Below are 27,173 nucleotides of genomic sequence, written 5' to 3'. Positions count from 1 at the left end.
ATAAATAAATGAAATCTTAAAAAAAAAAAAGAATATAGGAATTAGAATGGAATGTGCATTTGGTTCAGTGTCTAGTGCTGAGCAAACTTCCAACAATCTTCCTGTCACACCACATAATCCACACTGTTTGAGGAGGTCAGACCGAGCCTAATCTCTTACACTGTTTATCTTTTATCGAGGGCTTCATTAGAAGGGCAGTGTAAATTGGATCAAAATAATTCTTTTCTTTAAAAAATAAAAATTAACCTTTGGGGCGCTTGGGTGGCTCAGTTGGTTAAGTGATCTTGATTTCAGTTCAGGTATTGATCTTGGGGTCATGATTTCAAGCCTTGCATTAAGCCCCATGCTAGGTGTGGAGCCTAGTTTAAAAAAAGAAAATTAACCTTTTAGTATAAAATAGTAAAAAAAGAAAAAAGGCAGATTCACATGTATTTTCCACCATCCTAAACCTCCAGTCTTTTTTTTTTTTTTAAGATTTCATTTATTTATTTGACAGACAGAGATCACAAGCAGGCAGAGAGGCAAGCAGAGAGAGGAGGAAGCAGGCTCCCCACTGAGCAGAGAGCCCCATGCGGGGCTCAATCCCAGGACCCTGGGATCATGACCTGAGCTGAAGGCAGAGGCTTTAACCCACTGAGCCACCCAGGTGCCCCCTAAAACTCCAGTCTTATCTCTTGTGCAGATTCTCTTCTAGTCCATATCTATAGGCATTATAAGTAGTTAGATAAAGCTAATGGGTTTGAGGAAGGACACGCAAATGAACTTCCCCTAATACTCTTACCTGAGGGTTAGAACTTAGAGAAGGAAGGTTTGAGAAGAGGGAAAGGTAAAAACATTGCCGGGGGGATAGGGTCGGGGTGATGGGGGCAGTTTATGCTTACTAAGATGGACAAAAATAATTGCTATCATATTTATGTTCTCAAATCTGTTTTATTTATTTATTTTTTTGAGTTGTAAAAGTTCTTGAATTCGGTCCTCTCTCCAAATCTCTGTTTTAAATCTCATTATTCTTACAGTTATCTCATTGAATGCTAGCTGCCTTCCCCAGTAGACTCTGAGCACCTTCTGGAGTATATTTCTTTTTCATCTTCATGTTTCCAGGGCTTACCATATAAGTCACTTCTCAATAAATGTTTATGAAAAGGAATGAAAAAACTTAAAAATGTCAATCATGGCCCAGTTTTTCGCTCTAAGTACTGCTATAGCAGATTGTTTTTTCCCTTTCTGAGTTTTTGTTTATGAACAAAAAAACTACATAAAAAGAAGTCTGAAAGATAGAAAATGCCTCCAAGAGATGGCCTTTGTCCACAGGCTTAGAGATCTTCAGCAAGAGTGGTGGTAGGTGTGAAGGAGGGGACCCAGACTGTGTGGACTCCAACAACCTCAGTGGATTTGATTGCCCTGGGGAGAGGACCTGCAAATAACCATCCCTTCGGGAGTTTGGACACTCATATGGGTAGAAATATCCCTCCGTTAAAATTGTTAATAGGTGAGACCAAGAAGAAGGAAGTACTGGGGACTGGGCGGACTTGAGCTCCCTAGAAATAGTTTGGGGATGTGGGGTACCTGAGTGGCTCAGTCAGTTAAGCATCTGTTTTCCTCTCAAGTCATGATCTCAGGGTCCTGGGATGGAACCCTGTGTCGGACTCCCTGCACAGTGGGGATCCTGCTTCTCTCTTTCCCTCTGCCTCTGCTTGTCACTCCCCTTGCTTGTGCTCTGTCTCTGTGCCAAATGAATAAATAAAATCTTTAAAAAAAATAGTTTGGGATGACTTCGGTCCTGGGATGCCACCATCTCATAACTGTTCAGACTTGTTGCACAACCCGTTTGTAATATAAAGTTGTGTGGTTACCACCTTGCCATTGCTCGCGAATAATATTGTCTGATAACACGATCCCTTGCTCTTCTCAGTCCACAAATTAAATAGACCAAAATATAAGACAGTAACACCAAATGTGCATTTTGCAGAAGAAGGCATGGCTGCTTTGTAGAAACTGTCTCTCTGCAGGCTCTATCGTGGTGTTGCCCTTTAGTAAGGAAGGGGGTTCTACCCTCTCCACAATGTTAGGAGAAAATAGACAAGTGGCACCACTGAGCTGCATACATTTTGGAAAAGAACTACGTTAGTGTAGCCATTTTCAAGCAAAGCAAAATTGAATGCTTGGATATTCCTGACATAATTGGAACTACTATAGTTAGGAAATTACTGGAAAAAAATCATCAGAGCACAGTCTGACAGCAGCAGAGTATGAGTGTAGCAGATGGCTTTGGGGAAGTCAATTATTTTCTGATTAGTCTCAACCTAATCACCCTGGAAAACTGTAGGAAAAGCTAGTAATATGGGATATTGAATGTTGATGTGTTGTTTGAGTCCAATATCTTCTTAGCTACTTATCAGCAAATCAAGAAATCGTGGGCAAGATCTCATGCAGCAGTAAGTGGGCAAGCAGCTTATGGGTGGATTGTACTTGGAAAACGCTTGGTTCCTCAAATTAGGCCAGAGAGTGGTTTGGCAAAATTTAGTTAAGTGTAACTTTAGTGGAAGTGTATCAGTATTGACAGATTGATGAGGCCGAGAGAAAAAGGATAATAAGGTCCCTTGAGGTATAGCTCATTTATACAGGAAAAGCAGCATTTTAAGGTAAAAGTATCTTGGGAGAAAGATTATATATGTACATCTAGCGGGAGAGCCGTTGCCTGCCCTGGTGAACCATATGCTAGCGGAGCATGAGTCATTCATGGACTGATATTAAAAAATAAATCTACAAACACTTAGTTTCAGAAACTAGGACAAGGTCGTACGAGTGTTTTCTGGTCTTGGGTAATATGGAAGAATTTACCAACCTATATTACTGCTTCACAAGGCTATGTGCATATGTGTGTGTGTGTGTCTGTAGGGCCTAGCTTGGAATATGTCTCTTGGATACCTCAATTCTCTTTGCACTTTGGTTTTATCAGACGTTGTCGCAAATTGCAATCCCCTAGACATACACCCTGTATTTCTTCACTATGATCCCCTTCCCTGGGGAGCATCGAATTCCTTCTCAACCTTTTGGAGCAGATGATGAGCCCACTCTTGGGCAATAAGAGAGGGAACTTGAGCTGTTAATAGAGTTAAAGTGATTTTTAAAAAATCTCCCGAGACTGTATAAGTATGTCCATTGACTCAGTACCCATCCAAAGTGACCTCTCTATCCTTCCATTTATTGATTCCTAGTGGGCAGACAGCTGGCTCAGCGTGGGTGTGGGTGGGCTTACAAGGTGAAGTATCTCATGGGGTGTGTGTGCCCTGTGTTGTAACCCACTCTGGATCTATACTGTGGAATCTTCAGAGCAAAGAGGATTGAATGAGGTCATGTCTGGAAAGTTCCCTGGATCCTTGGAAGGTATCAAAATGAGTTTTATGGTTAAGTGTTTGTTGGAGTAGAATGGCACAGTTACTGCCAGGGACCTTAGAAAAATCCATGTGCTTCTTTTATAAACATTTGAGGAAACTGAAGCTGAAGAGGTAAAAGTGATTTATGAACCAGTTTTAGTAGTTTATCATCATAGATTAGTGAATTGCATGCTGAAGCAATTAGGTTACTCGAGACTGCGGGGGTTTTTTTTCTTTTATTTGAGTATGGTTGACACACAATGTATGTTAGCTTCAGGTATACAATAGTGACTCCACAAGTTTAGGTATTATGCTGTGTTCATTGCAAGTGTAGCTACTGTCTGTCACCACACATCACTGGTATAATGTCATCGATGATATTGCCTATGTTGTACCTTCTCTCCCCCTGACTTATTCATTCTGTATCAGGAAGCCTGGGTCTGCCACTCCTTATCACCCATTTTGCCCAACCCCCCCGCCCGCAACCATCAGTTTGTTCTCTGTATTTATAGGTCCGACTCTGCATTTTGTTTCTCTATTCATAAGGGTTTGTTTTTTGTTTATTTTTTTTAGGTTGCACATATGAGTGCAATCATGTGGTATTTGTCTTTCCCAATCTGTCTTATTTCATTTAACATAATATCCTCTAGGTCCATCCCTGTTGTCTCAAATGGTATGATCTCATCATTGTATGGCTGCATAATATTCTGTTGTGTATATATACCACATATTCCTTATCTGGATTAAAACAGAAATGAAATTCTCTCTGCCCTGGATCTGTACCGGGGTAACAGCCTCAGAGACCTATACGGAGTCAGGCGGGTATCATAAGTGAGTATGTGAGCTGGGACTACAAAGATGGGGAGGACAGGGACTGTGATGAACTGGAGATCACGTGTTTGTTCTGTTGAAAGAGGGCAGGTTATCCCCCTAGGTGGAAAGGCAGGCCCAGTGGTGCTAGACCCATTCATTTTCTAAGAGAAGTCAGAAGTGGGTCAGCCTTGTGCCGACCAAAAAAAAAAAACCCCATGTTGTCTGGGGTGAATTTGGCCTAAGGAGTGGCCCATGTTGCTGATGGCAGATGCACAGTCACCTACCCAAGTCTACAGGCTGAGTCTAAGGGAATCCATCCAATAGCTGAATAGCAGCAGCTAAGTGTAAGTTTTCTCCCCACAAATCTTTCAACACATTGGTCTGGCTGATGGCTTCAACATCCTTCCCCTACTTTAGCTCAACAGAGGGGGATTCGTGAGTGCTACCTTCCTCTCTTTAATTGCTCTACTCTCAGGGAACGTTTTTAATGGGAAGTAAAGGAGGGAGAGAGGCAGATGACCTGGAAGAACCACAGGCTGGTGATCTGCTTTTGAATAATAAAAAACCACCAGGTGGTGTGTGTAGTCCAATGTGCCTTGTCTGCTACTTTGATGTCCATCTGGAACTTAACAAAGTGAAGATTCATGCCAGCATCCAGCCCTGCGGCCCAGAAGGAAGAACAACAATTTCTAAACAAATGCCAGTCTGTCTTCCGCTTCCCTGTGAATGGGTTCTGGCTTTTAAAAAGAGAAGCCCTCTAAAGCCTCTAAACCTCTGACTACAGAACCCTTTTTGGAACAATGAACCGGGTGTACCCAAGTGTTTAAGGAATAAACTAAATGTTGAAAGCATCTTTCTGTAGGATTCTTGCCGTCTGCTCTCTGTGTTGCCTTCCCCGCCCAGATAGTCCGTTGTCAAAACAGTAGCCGGTCTTTTTAAAACATTCATCACTCAGTTCAACCCTCTTTTTGACTCATAAGATTCCAGTGGCTCAAGGTTTCTCAGCGGCCTGAAAGGCCTTGTGCGATCTGACCCTTGCCCAGCCTTCCCATTACTTCCTTGACCTTACCTCCTACGACTTCCTCATCATGTGCTCACCCTCTCTGCCCCGCGGACTGGCCTCCTTTCTGCTCCCAAACACTCTGCATGCTCCCTCCTGTGAGCCTTTGTGTTTGATGTTCTCTGCTTAGAAGACTCTTTCCCAAATACCCTCATGATTACGCTATTGCTTCTCAGAGAAATGGTAGCCTACTGAAAACTGCAATCCCTTCCTCCTCCCCATACCTCCAGCACTCCCTCTCCCCATTCCCTACTTCAATTTTTTATAGTCCTTGTTTACTTACTTGTCTCCCCTTTCTGTAAGTTCCATGTGTGTAGGCATTTCTGTCTGTTTTATTCACTGCTGTATTTGTGGTGCTTAAAACAATGCCTAAAAACATAGTAGATGCTTGACAAGTATTTGTTGAATACATTTTGAAAATTTTTTCCCTTCTGTGCTAGGGATGGTGACTTTCACTGTGCTGGGCAAACATACCTCTTGCTACTGAACTGTGGTATTTTTAATGTTACCATTAATAGACTTTATCTGGCTTCCAAGTTTTCTGAGTCAGTTCTACTTCCTACACATATCTTGAACTTTTTTGCTTATCTCCATCTCCTCTGTCTTTTCTCTTAGTTAAAACCATCACAACTTCTTCTTGCTTTTCCCATCTACTTGTATTTCCCTCCACACTGTCTCACTCAGCAGCTGGAATCATCTATTTAACATCTAATCTGGTCATTTACCACACTCCCCCATTTAAAATCCTTCAGTAGTTTCCCACTGCCCTCCACATAAAACTCAGTCTCCTCACCCCATTCCACAAGGTCCTGCATGGTTGGCTGGCAACATGGTTTTCTGTTCTTCTAACAGATGAATTTCCTCCCCGATTCTGGGTCTTTGCTATTCCCTCATGATGACATTGTTCGTTCAATGGCTATCTTTATATGTCCTTATTGAGGATGGGGACCCTTCCTGTGGTGTTTGTCTTTGTATCTCCCACACTTAACACTGCCCTTGATACATAGTAGGAGCTTAATGAGTACTTGTGGAGAAAAAAAAGAAAACAGAACATGGTGTCTTGCTGCCGCAGGGATGGGGGACCATGTGGGGTGGTATCTCGTTAATTAACAATATGTTTCTTTCCACAGAGATTATTTTGCAGAGGATGAAGGGGAGATGGTACCTAGAACAAGTCATGCGGCAGGTAAGGAGGCCATGGGCCTTACCTTGATAAATTCTTGAGTGCTTGCTGATCATAATTCCCTTAAATTATGGCCCCTTTAAAGTCATTATGGCAATATTCTCAGACAGTCTGTGAATTTCCAGACTTGCATGTATCACTGTAACATATAACTCCCCACCTTTCCAGCATAGTGCAGTAAATCATAATTGAAATACTATGTGAACTCTTCATGCTTTTAATGATTCTGTAATTGCAAGGTTAAAGTCACTTGTAAAAGGAATAAAATAGACTCTTCCACCAAAACGAAATTTCTACTCATATACCATTAAAATGGGTACAATAATAGTGTCAGCCTCATAAGTAAAATTAAGTGAGAGAAGCTCTTAGTACAGTTTATCGAGGAATAAAGCACCCAGTAAGTATTGTTATTAACATTATTAATATTGTGTTTATAATATAATCAAATTAATATTTTTAATATTGTAGTCATAATACTATCGTATCATTACTGAACTAACATTAGCCAGGGATCTACCTGAATTATGAAACCAAGGTAAAAATAGTTCTCCTTTGGGGAGCATTTTTCACAAAAACTTTTAATCACTTAAGGGTACTAGTTACTTTGCTAAGTAATTTGCCTTTTTCATACCAGCCTTGAAGCACAGATGGTTCATATGCACAACATGGAAAAAGGTTTTAATTTGAATGTGTTAAGGACTTCAGTCACTTAAAATTAGCATTTGTAATTGTGTATGTTAAGTCTCCAAATTCCAAGGGTCTACCATACTTATTCTGAACTTCAAGATCTTCCATTTTGAGGTAAGAATCAAAGGGCTAGGGCAAAAATGGGAGAAGGGTAGGGATGATATGTACTACAGGCAAGATATTAGGTTGAGTACTTTCATTTTTATTTCCTTTAATTCATATAGAAGCTCTGGGAGGTAAGTATTATTATTCCCATTTTTACCAAGGCAGTGAGGCTCAACCAAATTAAGAGATTTGCCTTGGGGCACGTGGGTGGCTCAGTCTCTTAAAACTCTGCCTTCGGCTCATGTCATGATGGGGGGTAGGGTCCTGGGATGGAGTGCCCCACCCATTCCCCGGCTCAGTGGGGAGCCTGCTTCTTTCTCTTTCCCCTCCCTACTCCTTGTCTCTCTCGCTATCTCTGTCTCTCCCTCTCTCTGTCAAATAAATAAATACAATCTGTTTTTAAAAAGAGAGATTTGCCTAAATTCCCACAATTTGCAAGTGGTCAGGATTCATATCCAAGTTTCAAAGGCTCTTATCTTCTACCACATCCCACTAATCTAACTATAGTGTATTGTTCTGTTTCATCAAATCACCTTCCATTCAATAGCCTGTTTAATTTCATCTAAATGTGGGAGAAATAATTCTTTCCAATTTCTCTTTAGTAAAGCATTTACATTTACTTAGAAAGAATCAGAATATCAACAAAACAGGTGCAACATTACTGTAATTTTAATTTGCAATCACAGAGTAGGATATAATTAACAGAACAACAGTTATTTGTATAAGCTGAATCAAAGACAGCTGAATATGGAAAAAAATACCACCTCTATCCAGAACTAATTTGTGCTGTGCACCAATAAAACCTGCTTTACCTTTCTGTTCTAATTTAAACCCCTATCTTCCACCAGGCAAGGTTTGTGGCTTCTGAAAATACCATTAAGGACAGGGCTATCAAAAGACATGCTGGATACTGTGTTAATTTTACACAAATGAAGACACTGTACAATGTGCAGCTTAAAAACAGATCATATGGCCTTACATTTCAACATTTTTTTCTTTAAAATCAGTGGTGTAATGGGGAGTTAAATACGTTTAGACAAGGGGAAAAAAGCTATAGTGGAATCATCCTATTTCTCATGATTATTTTCTTCATCATATTTTATCTTCTGCATTTTTCTCCTTACGATCATCTTGCTGGTTCTTTCTGTCTTCCTCCTCTTTTTCTTTCTTTGCAGAGAAAAAAGTCTGAGTTGATTGTGGTATCTGGAGACTTCTTGTGCTCATTCTGGCAAGTTTGCCCAAAGAAAAGGAGGGAGGGAGGGAAGGATGTTTGCTCCATCCCGTGGCTTGCCTTTTCATTCTTAATGGTTTCCTTTGTGAGGAGAAGCTTTTTAGTTTGATGTAGCCCCACTTGTTTATTTTTGCTCTTGGTGCCTTTGCTTCTGGTGCCCATGCGTATATGGTCAATTAAGTTTTGACAAAGGAGACCAGAATGTACAAGGAAGGAAGGAAAGAAAAAAGAGAAAGAAAAAAAAAGGAAAGGATAGAAAAAGTATATGATGATATGTTGCCTCTTGGCTCCTTTGTTCATAAGCGCATGTCGAGTTAATTTTTCCTTCGTGAGGCACACTGACCCAGAGCCCCTTTTGCTCTTACACTGGTGCTGGCTATGGAGCTCAGTGGATTGCAATGGCTGTCATTTTTTCTGACTTAAAAAAATGCATAGTAATAAGGGGTCATTGACTCCTTCTGTCAACCAAGAAAAGATGTATTTTTCTACATCTTCTACCTGAATCTACAACCCTAAGCCCACCTCACTCGGATGTCTCCGAAGACTAGAGAAAGAGACTCTACTTCTCGGTGGAGGAGCAAGAGGATCAAAACACAGAGGGGCACAGACATAAACCAGTGCATTTCACTGAGGACCATTATTATTATTATTATTATTAGATCTTATTTCTTTGACCAAGAGAGAGCGAGCGCACAAGCAAGGGGAGTGGCAGACAGAGGCAGAGGGAGAAGCAGTCTCCTTCAGCAAGGAGCCTGATGTGGGGGATGTGGGGCTCGATCCCGGGACTCTGGGATCATGACCTGAGCTGAAGGCAGATGCTTAACCAACTGACCCACCCAGGCATCCCACTGGGGACCATTATTTGTAAGGGCCTACTTAGCCAGAGTGACCCCATCTCGGTAGAACAGCCATTTTGTTGTTTATGCAGTGAACTTAGATTGACCCTGCCCCCCCCTCCGAACTTACTTAGAAACAAGTCTGAGAAACCAATAAAATATGGCCAACCAGTCCCTGATAAAAGAGCCCAGATACCAGGATGTGTCAGGCCAGGTGGAGGCATCCAGTCAGTAAAGCACACCTACTATCTCCCTAACCACCAAAGAATGTAAACCCCACCCTTTGGGTGCCAATTCTGACCAGAGTGATAGGCTAGTTCAAACAGCTACTGTAGGGTAAATTGTAATTCAATTGGCCACCTGCGTGTGACCTAGCATGACTTTGCAACTTTCTCTGTGTGTTACAATCTCATGGGCCACCTGTGTGTGGCCAGGCTCAACCACATGGCCTTTACCCTATAAAAGTTAGTCTGTGAGGCTGGGAGGGGTTGCACTCTCTGTAAGAGGCCGAATGGATGGTTTGATTCTCGGTGCTGGCTAGAAATAAAGCTTTACTTGACCTTCACTTTGTATCAGTCTTGCTCCTTTGATCACGGACCCTAACATTATTAATATGATCAACCACAGGCTACTTTATGCAAACTGTTTCCATGTGGTCGGGAATTGGTCTGTATTTTGAGGAAACAGAATTCTGCTGGATTGTGCCAGCTAGAATGATCATAGTGCTACTGTTATAGAAAATGTTTTTGTTGTTCTCTTTTACTGGCAGCTTTTCTTAGTGACACTAAAGATCGAGGCCCTCCAGTGCAATCACAGATCTGGAGAAGTGGTGAAAAGACCCTCTTTGGACAGCCGCCTTCCTTAAGAGCATTTGAAAAACCCCCTCAGGTGCAGACCCAGGCTCTTCGAGACTTTGAGAAGGTAAGTCATGTGAATGGATAATTGTTATGTTGATTAGAAGGAGCACCAAGGGATAGTGATGTCTCACAAAAATATGACTCATGGCTTAGTTTGGACTGTGGGAATTCTTCCATAATGATGTCTCTTTTAAGAGACATTATCCCAATAAGTGTATATATGCTGAGCACTCTGGTTCATGGACAATTGCCTGTACCAATGATTCTGTCTTTCCATTTTTACCCCTGGTTTACTTCTTGAACAAATTAGGGAGTTTTGTTGTTGTTGTTTGGGCGGGGGAACACAGAGGGAGAGAAAAAAATCTTTTTTTTTTTTTAATTTTATTTATTTATTTGACAGACAGAAATCACAAGTAGGCAGAGAGGCAGGCAGAGAGAGGAGGAAGCAAGCTCCCCGCTGAGCAGAGAGCCTGACTCGGGGCTCGATCCCAGGACCCTGGGATCATGACCTGAGCTGAAGGCAGAGGCTTAACCCACTGAGCCACCCAGATGCCCCGAGAGAAAAAAATCTTAAGCAGGCTCCATGCCCAGCATAGAGCCCAATGCAGGGCTTGGTTTCATGACCTGAGCTGAAATCAAGAGTTGGACGCTTAACAGACTAAGCCACCCAGGCGCCCAAATTAGCGAGTTTAAATGGTACCCTGAGAATCTGTAACTGGACCACAGTGGACCCAGGTAACCTAAGCATTATATTCTCAGTGGCTGGCTTGGACCACTGTAGAGATCTGGGTACTGTCTGCAGTATAAAGTGGCCTCAGCCACAACCATTTATTTCTCAAAAAGAATCTGGCCTTGTTGCTTGAAACTTCTGATTCAACTCTTGAAGTACTCTGTGTCTTGATATGTTTATCCTTAGATTTGGCCAAGAGCCAAATTACTGATAATGTAATCCAAGTCCCCACCTCCCTGCGCCCTGGATTGATCCCAGGAAGTCTGCACAATAGAACCTGTCTACTGGGATTTATAAGGCCTGGAAAGTGTACCCGGGATTTCTTACATCCAGTGTGCTAAAAAAAGAAACGGCTCTTTGGTGCCCCCTGGGGGTTGCCCATGAATCAGACCACACATGAGTTGGTGTAAATATGCCCTCAGATATGTGGCTTGCTTTCATTCTTGGATTCATAGCTTTTGATGTAAAAGAATGAAATTTCATGTCCAAAAAAAGATGAATAAAGAAGTGTTGACATGGGCTTACCCCGTCTTCTCTCAATTTGTGAATAGAAATGTTTCACATGGACCTAATGTACATCTTACCAGATAGTCCTGTGGACAAAAAACAGGCTCCATATATAAACCATGGCTGAGAACTAAACAGCCTACTGTTTTTTTACTCAGTTGTCATGGATACTGTTGTGGGTCCCCCCCCCCTTCTCTTTTTTTAAGATGCAGAGCGCTTGCAGGAGTATTAAGTGGTTTTGAAGACTAAACCTCTGAACATCTGTGTGGTGCTGGTGGTGGGAAGAGGGGTGCTAACAAACCCTCCTCTTTTTTTCGCCTTTTGCATCTGCTGCCATGCAGAATAGGTGAGCTGAGCTGCAGTGCTCCTCAGTGCAGTGTGGGGTGCTCTCTGAAAGACAGTCTGCAGACCTGTTCCTTTTGGTCAAGAGGTAATTTGTAACAGAGAAATGAGGGAGTCACCTCCCCCTGATTAGAACAAGTGGCCAGGGACGCCTGGGTGGCTCAGCCGGTTCGGTTAGCATCTGCCCTCAGCTCAGGTCATGATCCCAGGGTCCTGGGATCCAGCCCCACATCAATCTCCTTGCTTAGCAGGGAGCCTGCTTCTCCCTCTGCCTGCCACTCCCCCTGCTTGTGCTCTCTCTCTACCTCTCTCTCTCTGACAAATAAATAAAATCTTTAAAAAAAAAAAAAAGAATGAGTGGCCAGAGGTGGAGGGCAGAGGGAAATGAACAGGCAGAGTTGGGCCCCAGGCAGAGGTCCACTGACGTCTCCGGTGTGGCCTTCCAAGTCCTTCCTCTCCACAGCCTGGTCTAAGATGAAGGATTGGTCCTCCCTTCTCAGGGCTGGAAACCACTGACAGCAACCAAGAGAGGACAGAGAAAAGACCAGTAAGGGATATTTCATATTTCTCCCCCTGTGTGTCAAGTAGTAAATAAATAAAAACGAGGTGACCACACACTTTTTTGTGTGAGAAAGGAGGTTGCCAGGGCTCCTAGAAATGATGACTTTTTTAGTGTCATAGACTTTATGTACTATAATCATAAACCCTGGACAGGTTATTGAGTCAGAATTATTTTCGCATATAGGCTCCTTGCCATGTGCTTCCTTGTGGGTCCTCGCAAACTGCACCCCTGCCCTGCCCCCAGCATATCTGGGATGAGTGAGACCACAGCAGCACACGGATAAGACCAGTTACCTACCATATGCCAGGCAATTTCTATCTAGTGTAATGCTCACCACAGCCCTATGAAAAAACATAATTACCATCCCGATTTACAAGTGAGGAAATAAAGACTCAAAGAGTAACAAAGGAACTTAACCAATGTCACCTAATGTGGGCCTAAAAAAAACTCCTTATTTTTGTGACCTAAAAGAGTGAGTACTTTCTAGGCCTGGGAGCTCCCCTGGTAAAAGTGTGGTGGCGAGAGGACTGGAACCATTAGCTCCTCCTACTTAGCTGGGCAAAGTGTGGTACCCATCTTCTCTTAGTAAACTGTAAATCTCCTTTATTTCCCAGTATTTTCCATCACATGCTTTTTGCTCCATTAATTCTGAACTGCTTGTAATTTGAAGCTGTTTTATCCTTCTGAGGTTTTGTTCTGGTGGTTCCCTTTGCCTAGAATACCCTTCCTCTCCTATTCCTTATCTGCCAGCCTACTCATCCTTTAAGTTTCAGCTCAAGTACCATTTCCTTTTTTTTTTTTTTTTAAAGGTGCCTTCCCTGATTCTCCAGTCTCAAAATATGACCCTGACTATAAGCTTCTCAAGGGCAGGAAACACCACTTGTTTGTGCTTTTCTAGTTTCTAGCATTTAGTGTAATGTCAGTATGCAGTAAGTGCTCAATAAATGCTCATCAACTAAACTAAACTTGTTGGATTTGGATTTGGACTTTTCCCCACCCTATTTTCCTCCAGCCGATTCTAGTGAATTTGTGTTTCCCCCAGCCTCCACTCAGTAGTCACTGGGTGTATTCACGGTAAATTGAATGGTTCTAGGGAGGCTATTAGTGTCTTAACTGACCGGTTAGGATAGGAAATTGAGAAGTCAAGAAAAGCATGTTTGTTTTTAATGATGAGTTGAAAAGAAGACAATTTTTCCTCTAAACTGCAATGATAAAGTTATAAATGTAAAGTAAAAGACCATTTCTAATATTTGACCAGACTTATTAAGATCATAGTAATAGCTAATAATAATAAATAATATTTATGCAGTGTTTATTACATACTGGACACCCTTTTAGATGCTTAACATATTTTATTTCAGCTGCTTTTCAGTTCATTTTCCTAACTGATGAGATGGGTATTATTATATCCATTAGGCCTGTGAGGAGACCAAGACTCAAATAACTTGTGTAAAGCTGTGCAGATAGAAAGTAGCAGCCAGGATGACTCCAGGGATTCTTAAGGTTCTTGGGAAATGAAAGGACCATTCACAGAAGGAAAGGTTACATTGGTGGAACGTTTACAGTTTGGTTTTATAGATACAATCAAAATGGCAGATCCTACACAAAATCCGTGGAGGGGTGGGAGTGTGTGGCTGCCAGGTCTAGAGGGGGCCTCCACTGCCTTCTCCTATCTGCACATTTTCTAATAATGTCGTCTGTAGCACATTGCTGAAAATGCAAGCAAAACCAGCTGCGGTGTTTGCCTAGTGATGGTCTGAAGCCAGCTTTCTTGAGCAGTCTCAACCTAGTCACAGTGATTCAGCCTGTTGAGGCCCCACCCATGCTGGCAAATTTTTCCACTTGGATCTTGACGTCTGTGGGGAGGGAGTGGGGGAGAAAGCCCTAAAAGGGTTTTTTTCTGACTTTATGGAGTTCCGAGTTAGCACAGTCTGTGTTTCCTAGCCTAGATGAGGTGACTCTTTGCCACGTCACGGCTGCCTTCAGGTCCAGCCATTCCCAGAGCCTCTGCAGTGTTTCTCTGCCCTTACGGCCTCGAGAAAGGAATGCTCCCAGAGAAGTATGCTCTCATTAAAAAAAAAAAAAAAGAAAGAAAAGGAAAGGAAAGGAAAAAAATTGTATCTATGCTCCCCAAACCACAGTGCCCCAAGCTTATTGGTTTTGTTTTCGCTGGTGTCTTCAGACATTCAAAAAGTTGTTAGATGAACAACAATAGGCAGGGGCAATCTTAAACTTTGAGCAATCATAAGCCTGGAATAATTTTTTTTCTTTTTCATTATTTATTTATTTGAGAGAGAGAGACCAGGCGCCCAAGCCCTGGAGGGGGGAAGGGCGGAGGGAGAGGGAGAGAATCTTAAGTAGTCTGCACACCCAGCAAGGAGCCCCATGTGGGCACCATCTCAGGATCCTGAGATCATGACCTGAGCGGAAATCAAAGAGTTGGAGCTTAATTGACTGAACCATGCAGGCACCCCTCTTTTTCTTTTCTTTTTAAAGATTTATTTATTTATTTGACAGAGAGAACACAGGCCTGGGAGTGGCAGGCAGAGAGAGGGAGAAGCAGACTCCCCACTGTGCAGAGAGCCTGATACAGGGCTGGATCCCAGCACCCTGGGATCATGACCTGAGCCAAAGGCAGACACTTAACCAGCTGAGCCACCCAGGTGCCCTTTCTTTTGTTTTTTAAAGATTTTATTTTTAAATAATCTCTATATCCAATGTGGGACTCAAACAATGCCAAGGTCAGGAGACACATGCTCAATGGACCGAGCCAGCCAGGCACCCTGATTCAGCTTAGAAAGAACCTCACTAAGTTAATGCACCCTAGGGAGTGGGTGCAAGGAATGCAGAGAAGAGTTAAGACTGGAGAAAGAGAGAAGCCAACATGCTGGGCCTTACAATTTGTGTAAAGGCTTTTAAATGTTAACAGAGTTCAGTGGGGAACTGTGGAAAGTTTGTGAACATGGTGGTGACTTGATCAGATTTTCCTTGTACAAGATTCCCTTTGGCTTCTGCAGGAACTCTGGATTGGAGGAGGGACGTCTAAGGCAGAGAGGGCAGTCAGGAGGCTGTGGCAATATTCTGGGCAACAGCTGGTGGTGCTGACAGTGTAGGAGTGGGAGAGATGGACAGATGAAAGAGAGAAGGTGATTTTAGAAGCAGAAGTGACAGGGTTAAGCTGTTGATTGGATGCAGAGCCAGTGAGGGAGAAGAAGCCAGTAGATGACCTCCCACCAACACATCTCTCCATTCCCATCTCAGCTAGGCTGCCACTCTTGTAAACTTCCCACTACCTTGCACTTTTCGCTTTAACATTATGAGTTCTTTGTTCAAGGTCTGCCTTTTCTTTAGAATCTGAGCTCCATGATAGCAGGAACAGGGTTGTCTTATTCACTACTAGATGTAGTGATTAGTGTAGTGTCTGATAGAGACTAGGTATGCCTCTTTCTTTTTTGTTATGTTTTGGTTGAATGAATGAGACCAGGCTTTCTTGTTTGGGCAACTTCTGGGTGATGCCATCCTTGGGGAAAAGGAGCAACTGGTGTAACCACATGTAGTACTTGTATGATTACTAAAACAGCAACAAAAACCAGTAATATGATTTTCATTCTAGGGTAAAAAAAAAAAATGAGATCCTTCCTCTTATTGAAAAATTCTAACTCTAATTGGCAAGACAGTCAAACAGATAATTCCAATAATAAGAGGAGGTCCCCAGGGGCTCCTGGATGGCTCAGTGGGTTAAAGCCTTTGCCTTTGGCTCAGGTCATGATCTCAGGGTCCTGGGATCAAGCCCCGCATCGGGCTCTCTGCTCAGCGGGGAGCCTGCTTCCTCCTCTCTCTCTGCCTGCCTCTCTGCCTACCTGTGATCTCTCTCTCTGTCAAAAAAAAAAAAAAAAAAAAAAAAAAAAAGGAGGTCCCCAATATGCTGTGGAAGCACACTTGGGAGGGGCCCTCACCCAGGCTTTGGGTCAGACAGGCTTCCTTTACTAGGTGATACCTAAGTCAAGTCCCAAGGGCAAGTTGGAGATAGTTCAGTCAGAGCTGAGTGTGAGGTGAAGAGCAGTGACTTTCCAGGCTAGTGCTGCCACTCAAGAAATGTCCCAGAGGCAGCAGAGAGCATAGTGAGTTCAGAAATGGGCTTTTTGTCATGGCTGGAGCACTAGAATGTCGACTGATGTTCGAGTTGGCTGTGTCTTTCCCCACCCACCCTTCCTCATGGTCAAAGCCTTCTTGTTACAACCACGATCATTCATGGTATCACTGTGAACTCTTAGCTCTTGTGCCTTTGAAATCACCTTCTTTCCTAGAGAAGGATGGAGGAAGAATTATTGAAAAGCTAGAAAAAGAACTGAGGCCATAAATTGATGTCACCCCCTGAATCCTAGGAGCTCAGCAAATAATCTGTCTGGGTTGAACCAGTTGTGAACAAACAGCACCAAGGCCCACTGGTGTTGGTTGAGCCAGATGAATAGAGGAGCGCGTCTGGAGCCTAGGAGTCCTTGGGATCTCCTAGTATCTGTGCAGTTCAACTGTCCTTTCTGCCATGGAGCTCATTTCAGTGTCTCTGACAGCACTATTTCTGGCTGGCCCATTTATTTTTGGTGTCCAAGGGAGTTGTTATTTGTTTTGTTTTGGTTTTATATAGTTCACAGTGCTCTAATGTGATGGTGACCATGACACCTTGTTATTCTAGGATTGGGGGTGGTGTGGGTGTGTATCTATGGTGGGGGAAGACAGCAGGAACATCGTCTGAATCCCTGTCCTTTATCCACATGCTGCTGCTGCCAAAGATAGGGTTTATTTATCAACCTGACGTAGTGACCCTGTTGTTAGCTCTCTTGCCATCACGTCAGTTATATCAAGAAAAGGCTCTGTGGATGGTGGGTCTCAGTATGCTTCTGAGTTTTAGGGGAGAAAAGGGAATGATGTTATTAATATTTTAGCATTTAAAAGACTTGCAAACTTCAGGAATTAGGTTGAAATTTTAGAAGCAGAGTTTTAGAAGAAAGATTTGGTTATTGTGGAACCCAAAAGAAAAAAAAAAAAGCAGGTCTCTATAGCATTTGCAGTCTGCTCTCTGAGGCAGGTATGAATAGTTAACTTCTGGAAGACTAGGCAGAAACCCTGTGCAGAAGAGAAAGTGAAAGCTGATGAATGGAAAACTAAGTTTTGATTGACTTTGATTGGCATTTCCCTTGTTAAAATGGTGTGCAAAAGTTATGCATGTTCTTCAGGATAGCCTAATGAGTATGTTTTTCCTGTGTCAAAATACGGAGTGGATTACATTTCTGTTTTATCTAAAGGCTATGTAAAACTTTAACTTTATAAAACATGGGAACTCATGAGTTTCTGGTAGTGAGGGCTACTGAGAGGGTACTTCCTCAAGCCTTCATGTTAGGGCCTCATAATCTAAGAAAGATTAATATACAGAACATTTAGAAATGATCAGTTCTAAACCATTGGCTTTTAACTGAATTGAGCTGAATTGAACTTTGAATCTCCATTATTAAAAATCCTTTGTAGGGCACCTGGGTGGCTCAGTCAGTTAAGTGTCTGCCATTGATTCAGGTCATGATCTCTGAGTCCTGGGATTGAGCCCCGAGAATTGAGAATCAGAGAATCAGTTGAGAATCGAGATTTCAGAATCTTAGATCCCTGCTCCTCGGGGAGTCTGCTTCTCCCTCTGTCCCTCCTCCCACTCATGCTTCCCTCTCTCTCTCTCTCTCTCTCTCAAATAAATAAATAAATAAATAAACAAATCTTAAAAAAAAAGTCCTTATAATAGGCAAAGCACTGAGCAAGTTACCTCTCCCAGCTTGGGTTTCTTTCTTCTTCTTTTTTAAGTAACAGCTTTATTGAAATTTAATTTGCACACAGTGAAATTCACCCTTTTAAAGTGTACAATTCCATGATTTTAGCATATTCACTAAGTTGAGCAACAATTACCATTACCTAGTTCAACAACATTTTCATCTCCTCCCACGAAAAGCCTCATACCTCTTAGCAGTCACTCCACATTTGCTCTCTCTCCAGCCCTGGAAACCATTCATCCACTTTCTGTCTCTGTGTATTTGCCTTTCCCAAACATTTCATGTAAAGAATCGTATTATACGACTTTTTTGTGCCTGGCTTCTTTCACATTAGTATAGTGTTTTCAAGGTTCATCCATGTTGTACAAGGTATCACTATTTCATTCCTTTTTATGGCTGAAAAATACTCTCTTGTATGGTTATACTCAACTTTGTCCTCAACATTCATCAGTTGATGGAGATTTGAGATGTTTCTACTTTTTTTTGGGCTCTTATTAATAATGCTTTTATTAACATTCTTTTTTTTTTTTTAAAGATTTTATTTATTCAAATATTCAAATATTCAAATATTCAAATATTCATTTATTTGACAGACAGAGATCACAAGTAGGCAGAAAGGCAGGCAGAGAGAGGAGGAAGCAGGCTCCCCGCTGAGCAGAGAGCCTGACTCGGGGCTCGATCCCAGGACCCTGAGATCATGACCTGAGCTGAAGGCAGAGGCCTTAACCCACTGAGCCACCCAGGTGCCCCTTTTATTAACATTCTTATACAAGACTTTGTGTGGACACACACTTTCAATTTCCTTGGGTGTATAATGAGGAATAGAATTGCTGGGTCATATGGTAACTCTGTTTAACCTTTTGAGGTTCATCTTGAAAATGGAGGAAACTATGTTTTATATAGGTTCAGGGGGTCAGATCACGAGGAAGATTATTTATAGTGAGGAATACTTTTTTAAAAAAATGCAGGGACGTGAGGTAGAAGTGGAAGTACTTTATCAGTCACAGGGATTCTTAAGTTCACAGGGGTCATCTAGTGTTGTGATTAAGGTCCTGGTCAGTATACAACATGGGTCAGACTCTTGGGTGACTTAGTCTATGTTTCTCTTCTTTCTCAACGAGCAAGGCAGCTAACTTCTTGATGTTTCTTTGTCCTGGATAGTAATGGAGATAATAGTATCTAATCTTCTTACTTCTTCACAAAATAAAACGAAATCATGCACATGGACATCCTTTGTACATTGTCAGAGTCTATGCAGGTGATTGTCATTGTGAAGACAGCATAATTGTATCCAATTAATTTTGTAATACAAGTTCAAGTCATTCAAAACAGTCAGGAATTAAGCTTTTTTATTTCTTCAGCTTAGATTTTATCAGACAAGCATAGGAATTCCCAGGCACATAAATGTTTTACAAATAAAATATTTATATGTGATAAAAACCTTCTCCCTGCCATGTCTCTCCTGTCTACTCCTAACTTCCAATCCAAAACAAGTTAGACTCCTGGATTGGATTCCACTGGATGTCAAAAAGCAGGAAATAGTCTCCAACTATTTGTATGCCCCTCCTACAGGGCTGTCTCAGAAAATATGACAGTTAGAAAAGTTATAGGTTAAATCATCTATTGGGGATCATCCTTGGGTCCCAGTCATCGTTGGGGCTTTTGTCTTGGAAATATGATGTCCTTTATGCTTATTTCTCCTTTACACCTTTCTGTGAAGGCAGCCTGAGGTCTGTTGGAACAGGTCGACTTCCACCACATTTTAGGGTTCTACTCCCAGAGAACTAGTGGTGTGTTCTGAGATTTCTTCAGAAACTTATAGCTTGGGGTGCCTGATGTGTGAAAACTCTTAACAAAATCCCTGACAAGTGTTCTTTAATTTCAGTTGTGACCCTTTGGTGACAGTAAATATACTGTCCCTTATAATGTAAGTGCTCAGTATATATTTGATGAATGAATATATGGATGGAGTATGGCAATGAGTTCATTATATCCAACTCTACTAGAGAATTTATCCTTCTATCTAATTCATAGCTGCCTCCCTATAATTCCTAGTTTCATTCCTTTTGAAATAGTTTTTAAAAATTATGACCTGTTTCACAAACAACAGGAATATACAAAGAACAATAAAATACTTATCCATGTACCTAATATCTAAAAGTTTTTTAAAGAGTCATTTACTTATTTTAGAGGGAGAAGAGAGAGTGTGAGTGGGGAAGAGGGGCAGAGAGAGAGAGAGAGAGAGAGAATCTCAAGCAGACTCCCCGATGAGCGCAGAGCCCCATCTCACCACCCATGAGATCACGACCTGAGTGGAAACCAAAAGTTGGAAGTTTAGGTGACTGAGCCACCCAGGGGCACACCTCTCATATCTAAATTTTAACAAACACTATTTTCACTCTATTTGTCTCAGATTTAAAAATATACAGTTGCAATCCTCTTAGTACCCTATCCAGATCCCAGTTTCCTAGCTTAATTACTACTAAGTATCTTTCCCAGAGATACACAATTACAAAATTGCAGAACTGGGATTTGAATGTAGATCTCATTAGTTCAAAATCTATTGCTTTTTCCATAATGCCATGCTATCCCACCTGGATAAATATGCATAATAATGATAATATTTATTACCTATTTTGTCAAGGATTACTGAAAACACTACTCCTCTATTTGCCATATTAAGTTACTAAAGAATAATTTTATTTTCATGAATTTTAGATATGAATTATCATAGATATCAAGCTAACAGAGCTTGTTGCAGAAGTATTATATTTGAAAAGAATGTCAATAAAAATGATTAATCATTTTTAGTGGAGTGGACCTTTATTTTTAGGAGAGAGATTGGAGGACCATTAATATGTCTTTAGCCATTTCCAATCTGAGAGCAATCTGGGGGGTCTGAATATGATTAAGGAAATGTGAAGCTGAGTTTTTTTAAAGTCTGGCTTGCCAGTTGGTTATGTTAATGGGGCATGACATACAACAGCTGGCTTGTAATCCTCCTACTATTGTTGGCATTGATTGAGTCCTTATTAAAGTCTTATTTCCAGGGTGAACTAATACATTAAGAAGCGGTGGGAAGAAGAAATTAAAAAAAGAACAGGGAAGAGCCATTAATGTTTGAAAAAAGTATTTTGAGGAAGAGAAAAGATTTTCGATGTTCTGTGTAAGAAAGGAAGAACAAAGACAATCCTGCTGTCCTTGCTTGGGAACCTGCAGTGTCTCTTTATTTCCCCAGAGACGCAGAGTTTATAAAAACATGCAGACCCGGGGACTACCAGCAAGAGGCCGGATAGAGTAGTAGGTGGGTCTAGCGTGAAGCCCAGGGATGCACACTTTTGTTTGTTAAAGCTACAATATGCAAACCAGTAAAAACAGAAACAACAAACCAACCAATCAGTCTTCCTAGTAAGCAGCCCCTGGCGCTCCTCTGTTGCCTTTTTCTTTACTCGTGCAAATCGAGAGCCAGGATCTGCCTGTAGGAAAAATTCAGGCTCCTCACCCTGGCTTTTAAGATCTTCGTAAAATGGGGACACTTGGGTGTCTCAGTCTGTTACGTGACTGCCTTTGGCTCAGGTCATGTTCCCAGGGTCTTGGGATCAAGCCTCCCACCAGGCCCCACATGGGCCTCCACATCAGGCTCTCCTCTTGGTGGGGACCCTGCTTCTCCTTCTTCCTCTGCCCACCACTCCCCCTGCTTGTGCTGTCTCTCTCTGTCAAATAAATAAATAAAATCTTCAAAAAAATAAATAAAAAAGATCTTCCGAAAATCATTGTGTACTTCTGAAAACGGTTGTGTATTTCCGAAGATGGTTGTGTACTTTCCCCCAGTTCTGTGACATCATGGGCTCTTTGTTTTAGTCCATTTGGCCCTCTGCCCTTCTGCTTCTGTTCTACCTGCCTGGATTGCCTTATGTTCTCCCTGGAGCCTAGCCAAACCTGATTCATCCTTTCAGAAGAGCTATAATGCCTGTTCTCTGTGGAACCTTCTCTGACAGACTCTCTTTCCTATTTTCTATAGTTTTTACTATTTGTATAGTTCATATTGTCCTTTGGTAGTAATGTGTCATTCTCCATTTGCTCAGAACTCTTATTCAAAGTTCACATTCTCTCCTGTATGTTGAAGTTAGTTTGTTAGAAAAGTTTGTTTTAATTATAAAAATAACATTCTAGGGGCACCTGGGTGGCTCAGTCAGTTAAGTGCTTGCCTCCAGCTCAGATCATGATCTCAGGGTCCTGGGAATCAAGCCCTTCACCCAGCTCCCCACTCAGCAGAGAGTCTGCTTCTCCCTCTCTCTCTGCCCCTCCCCACCCTCTTGTGCCCTCGAGCATGCCCCCACCTTCGCTCTCTCGCAAATAAATGAATAAAATATTTTAAAAAAATAACATAAAGAGGAATGACTTTAGATAAGCTTTTCATCCTGAACACCTGTGTTATGTTGTATACAGATTGAGTTCTGTTAGAATTAAATCCAGAGTGATGCCTGGGTGGCTCAGTTGGTTAAGCATATGTGTCTTGGTTTCCATTTAGGTCATGATTTCAGGGTGGTGAGATTGAGCCCACTTTTGGGGGGAGCGGTGCTCTCTCTCCCTCTCTCTCAAATAAATAAAATCTTTAAAAAAGAAAAAGAATTGAGTCCAGAGAGGTCAAAGTCAGCAGGTTAATTATCCATCAATTCTTTTTAAAAATATTTTATTTATTTATTTTAGAGGGGAGAGCACACAAGCAGAGGGAGGGATAGGGGCAAGCAGACTCCACACTGAGCGCAGAGCTCCATCCCACTATCCCGAGATCATGACTTGAGCCAGAATCAAGAATTGGATGCTTAACTGACTGAGGCACCCAGGTGCCCTAATTCCTCAATTCTTTTGTTCAACAGATATTTATTGAGCACCTACTGTATCCCAGGCTCCATTCTTGGTACTAGTGACATACAGCAGTGAACAAAATGGGAAAAAATCCTGCCTTACTTATGGGGTTCACATGCTAGTGGGCAGAGACAGATAAGTGACAAAATAAACAAGGAAATATAATATTTTAAACAATGAAAGTGTACGGATTAAGAAAGAAACAATGAAGGGATTGCTGAGGTGAGGTCTAGGGAGAGTTACACTTTAAAATAGGGTGGTCACTTCCTTGAGGGCATGATATCTGATCAAAGGCCTAAAGAAGGTGAAGAAGAGAATCTGCTAGAGAGAGAGCATACCATACAGGAGGATCACCAAGCCCCAAGACCCCGAGGAAGGAAGGTGCTAGCTGTTTTTGAGAAGGAGCAAAGGGAAGCCTATGGCTGGAGAAAAGTGTGTAAAGGGGAGAGTAGTAAGAAAAAGGGAAAAGACAGGGCAAGGAGCCTGGCTCCAGATTAGGGCCTTGGGCCTTAATGGGCTGGTGAAATGACTTAGCGTTTCACTCTTAATTTGATGGAAAACCAGTGGGAGTTTCTGGCAGAGGAGTCATCTGATGTATTTTAAAGGGTCCCTGTGGTTGCCGTGCTAAGAATACATTATAGGGGAGCTAGGGTGGGAGCAGGGAGACCAGTTACCGGGGCTATTCAAGTAATTTAGGGGAGTGTTCAATCATAGCCTCTTGGGCCAGAGTTGGGGAAATGACCATGCAATGGTAGTAGATGGATTCTCTCTCTCTAGAAAGTAGAAATAATAAGATTTACGGACAGATGCAATGATGTATACGAGAAAGAAGAGACAAGAATAACTCAAAAGGTTTTGGCCCAAACAACTGCACATACTGGGTTGTTACCAATTGAAATGGGATCCACTGGGGTAGGAACACGTGTGCTGGGAAAGATCAGGACTCCGGTTTCAGATGCCACAAGGATGACAGGTCTCTATTCAAGTCAACATTTCTACTGGGAAGTTAGGTGTAGACTGGAGTCCAAGAGGAAGGTCTAGATAGGTATGTAAACTTAGAAATTTTCTACAGGAACCATTCTAGCAAATGTAGTCTCTTTGGAGCTATTAAAACAAACTTTTCTGTATTATTGGAAAATTGTGAGAATAATATAAGCAAGCTATCCCCATCAGGTCAGATCAGCAAAAAGTAAAGTATATATGGAATACTTATCTATTCATTAATTCAACAAATATTTAGGGAGTGCTTCCTAAATACTACGCAGTGAGAGTGCTAAGACTCCAAATATGCCTTGTCGGCCCACAGAAAAACTCCAGTGTGGTGGAGGTAGTTGTAAGCCTGCTGTGTGTTACTGGGGAGGGCTTCTTGGCTGTGGGAGCTGAAGGAGGAGGGAAAGATGTGTGAGTCGTTGACCCTTTCCTTGGACAGCTCACAGACTAGCTGGAGAGACATAAACACAGGAAAAGTTCAATAACTCTAAGAGGCATAAGTAACCCCCCCTCCCAGGCAACGTATAAATATTGTCATGAGGCCCCCTAAGAACACTTGCCCAATGTTGATATTTGCCTGAGGAGTTCAAAAGAGAGAGACATCATTCCTTTCTGGGTTGGGATAGCAGAGAAGGCTTTGTTTGGGTGGGATTGGAATTCAGGACTTGAAAAAAAGCGGTGTTCTTGAGGGGATGTGATGTCATTTTCCTTTATTCTAAGAGAGATGTGATGCCTGTAAAGGGTTTTAAGTAAGGGAGATGTCAGGATAAGATTTGAGTTTTGAAAACATTACTCTGCCTATAATATGAGAGCAGATGACTGGAGTGAAGTCTGGCAGACATGACAGGCTGTCGCAAAAGTCTTTGCTGTGAGGTTTGCTGTGAGAATGACATATTCAAGTTGAGCTATCTAGCAAGAACCTGGATATGGAGGGCTAGATCTTGGGGGAGAAGACTCAGATGAAAGTTTGGGGGTTGTTTGGGAGGCCACAGTGACAGCTCTAAAGGTGGATAAAATCTCAAGGGAGAAAGTATGGAGAGAAAAACATGAGAAGGGGGATGAACTAACAACCATTGTTTAAGCACTCACTTTAAGGAGCTGGCAAACAAACAAACAAACAAACAAACGAAAACTAACCAGATAAAGGGCCAGAGAGATAAAAAAGCAAGGTATCCTTGGGAGTAAGATGAAACAGGCATTTGTTGGGTAAGAATCCCTGCATTCATATGCAATTTTACTTTCCATGAACTTTTATTAAACTATCTTATGTGACTTTTATGTGAAAAGAATCTAAATAGACATCAAAATGATGATTAAACACTAATCTAGAAATCTGGCAGCCCAGTTCCCCTTGTGCAAAATGGTAGTAGTAGATGATAAGGAGATAATAAGTAGGTTATTTCCTCTAGGAGCTTAGGCCAGAAAAGGGCCTTAAAAATCACCTACTTTCCAACCACTTCATTTTATAAATGAGGACACTTAGGCCTCTGGAGAGGTGCATTTCCAAGGTCATACAGTTATTTAGTAACAGAGCTCAGACCAGAAAAGGATCTTTCGAGTTTTTATTTAGACTTTCCTCTTCCTCACTCTCTCTCAGTCTAAATGATACTCTTAATTTCAAGAGCACAGATTTAATGAAAACAGATAAATGAGTTTTAAATGTGTACTTTTTTTTTTTTTTTAGAAAGGAGGAATATTTTGTCTTCGATTACAGTTGACGGTAAGAAATGTGTTGCCCACATATAATCCAAATCTATTTGAGAGAATGCTCAGTTCCACTTATGCCCTCCTGAGGCCACTTTATTCAGTTCAACTTTTTCTATCTTTCAAAGGGCCATGCAAGTCTTAGTGAAGCTTTTTTCTCATCATTCCAGTAAGAATGAATCACTCTTTCTTCTGGGTTCTCATACATGCAGTGTTTTTCAAACTTACATGTGAAACGTCTTAGTGGGTCTTGAAATCAATTCAGTGGGTCACTCCCAGGAAGAATAATAGAATAGAAAAACACCAGAATAGAATAGAAAATCACACATAGTGATAACACTACTTTGTGAAACTTTTACTTTAGTTATATCTGTGTGCGTATTTGTGTGTGTTTGTACTGGATTACATTATAAAATGTAAAATGTTTGACTAACACAAGCCTGGAGGATTGCAGTGGAAACCACATCTCTACATCTGTACGGCCACCCAGCTCTTTGAGAGTTGGGAAAGTCTTCATCTTTGTATCTGTCATGCCCAACATACTACCTGGTGGATACTCAGGAGAAGTTGAGTAGAATTATTATGAAGAATTAAGATAGAGTTAAAAGAATGAAGAGCTGGTAGGTTAAGGAATAAGTGAGTACTTGATTTAAGTATAAAGGTTTTAGTTTTCTTTACTTTACCTGCCAAGATTAACATTTTTTTCAACCCTGTTTTACTGGAACTAAGAACTGGTGTTTCATATATGTGCTGTGCGATGGTCACCTTCAAAGTCCCGGGTGATATGGTATAAATAATACTTCCTGCTCATGTTGCAGCTGCTATTCAAGGATCTTAAATTGCTCTGTGAGCAGGATCTGGTGATGAGTGCCTGGCAGGTGCCAGAGTTAAGAACCAGTGACTGGCTGAAATCTCTGGGCTCCAGACTGACGCCTCCCCACCCCCCGCTCAGCCCTCTCTTTCCCTCATCCCTTGGAGGAAGGAGCCTTTGGCCCAGCCTCTTTGTGAGCTTGTCCACCCTGGGAACTAGATTTACTCTTACTTTGGGGGTGGCTCTGGTGTGTATGTGGCTGGGAGGCACATGGTAGGGAAGGCATTTATTTAAGTGCTTCAGGACTTGAGAAGTCCAGGGAGGAAAACTGGGAAGGAATTGGCTAGAGGTGAGTTCTGGATCATCAGAGAAACATTGGAGAGGTCTTCTGTTACAGGTTTTTTAAGATCTGCACCTGATGGAAAGGGGATATTTGATATGTGCTCTTTCCTATGGCAATCGATTTCTTGCTCTTGGCCACACTCCTTTGGTTTATTTTTTGTTTGTTTGTTTGCTTATTATTTATTTATTTATTTATTTATTTATTTTTAAGTAAACTCTATCCCTAGTGTGGGGCTGAAACTTGGGATCCTGAGACCAAGAGGCTCAAGCTCTACCCACTGAGCCAGCCAGGTGCCCCCTTGGGGTTTTACTGTGCAAATCAGCCACCAGAGAGTGTGCCCACTCACACACACAGCC

The 27,173-nt window shown here is 41.8% G+C and overlaps 1 protein-coding gene across 5 annotated transcripts in view; it reads left to right on the top strand.

Moving 5' to 3' along the window:
• PDE4DIP (phosphodiesterase 4D interacting protein) overlaps nt 1-27,173 on the top strand; it is a 217,960-nt gene that overhangs the window by 50,589 nt on the left and 140,198 nt on the right. For 3 of the 5 annotated variants that reach the window (XM_047728748.1, XM_047728742.1, XM_047728741.1), the window contains exons 2-3: nt 6,381-6,436; nt 10,062-10,213. In XM_047728748.1, the coding sequence (XP_047584704.1) occupies nt 6,381-6,436; nt 10,062-10,213 (208 nt within the window). Of the gene's footprint in view, nt 1-6,380; nt 6,437-10,061; nt 10,214-25,655; nt 25,680-26,804; nt 26,824-27,173 lie in introns of those variants that run through there. The other 2 variants (XM_047728746.1, XM_047728745.1) reach the window with 2 other exon arrangements.

Source organism: Lutra lutra, chromosome 4, assembly GCF_902655055.1.
Source record: "Lutra lutra chromosome 4, mLutLut1.2, whole genome shotgun sequence".
NCBI classification, from domain to species: Eukaryota; Metazoa; Chordata; class Mammalia; order Carnivora; family Mustelidae; genus Lutra; species Lutra lutra.
This window is presented reverse-complemented; position numbering and strand designations above follow the sequence as displayed.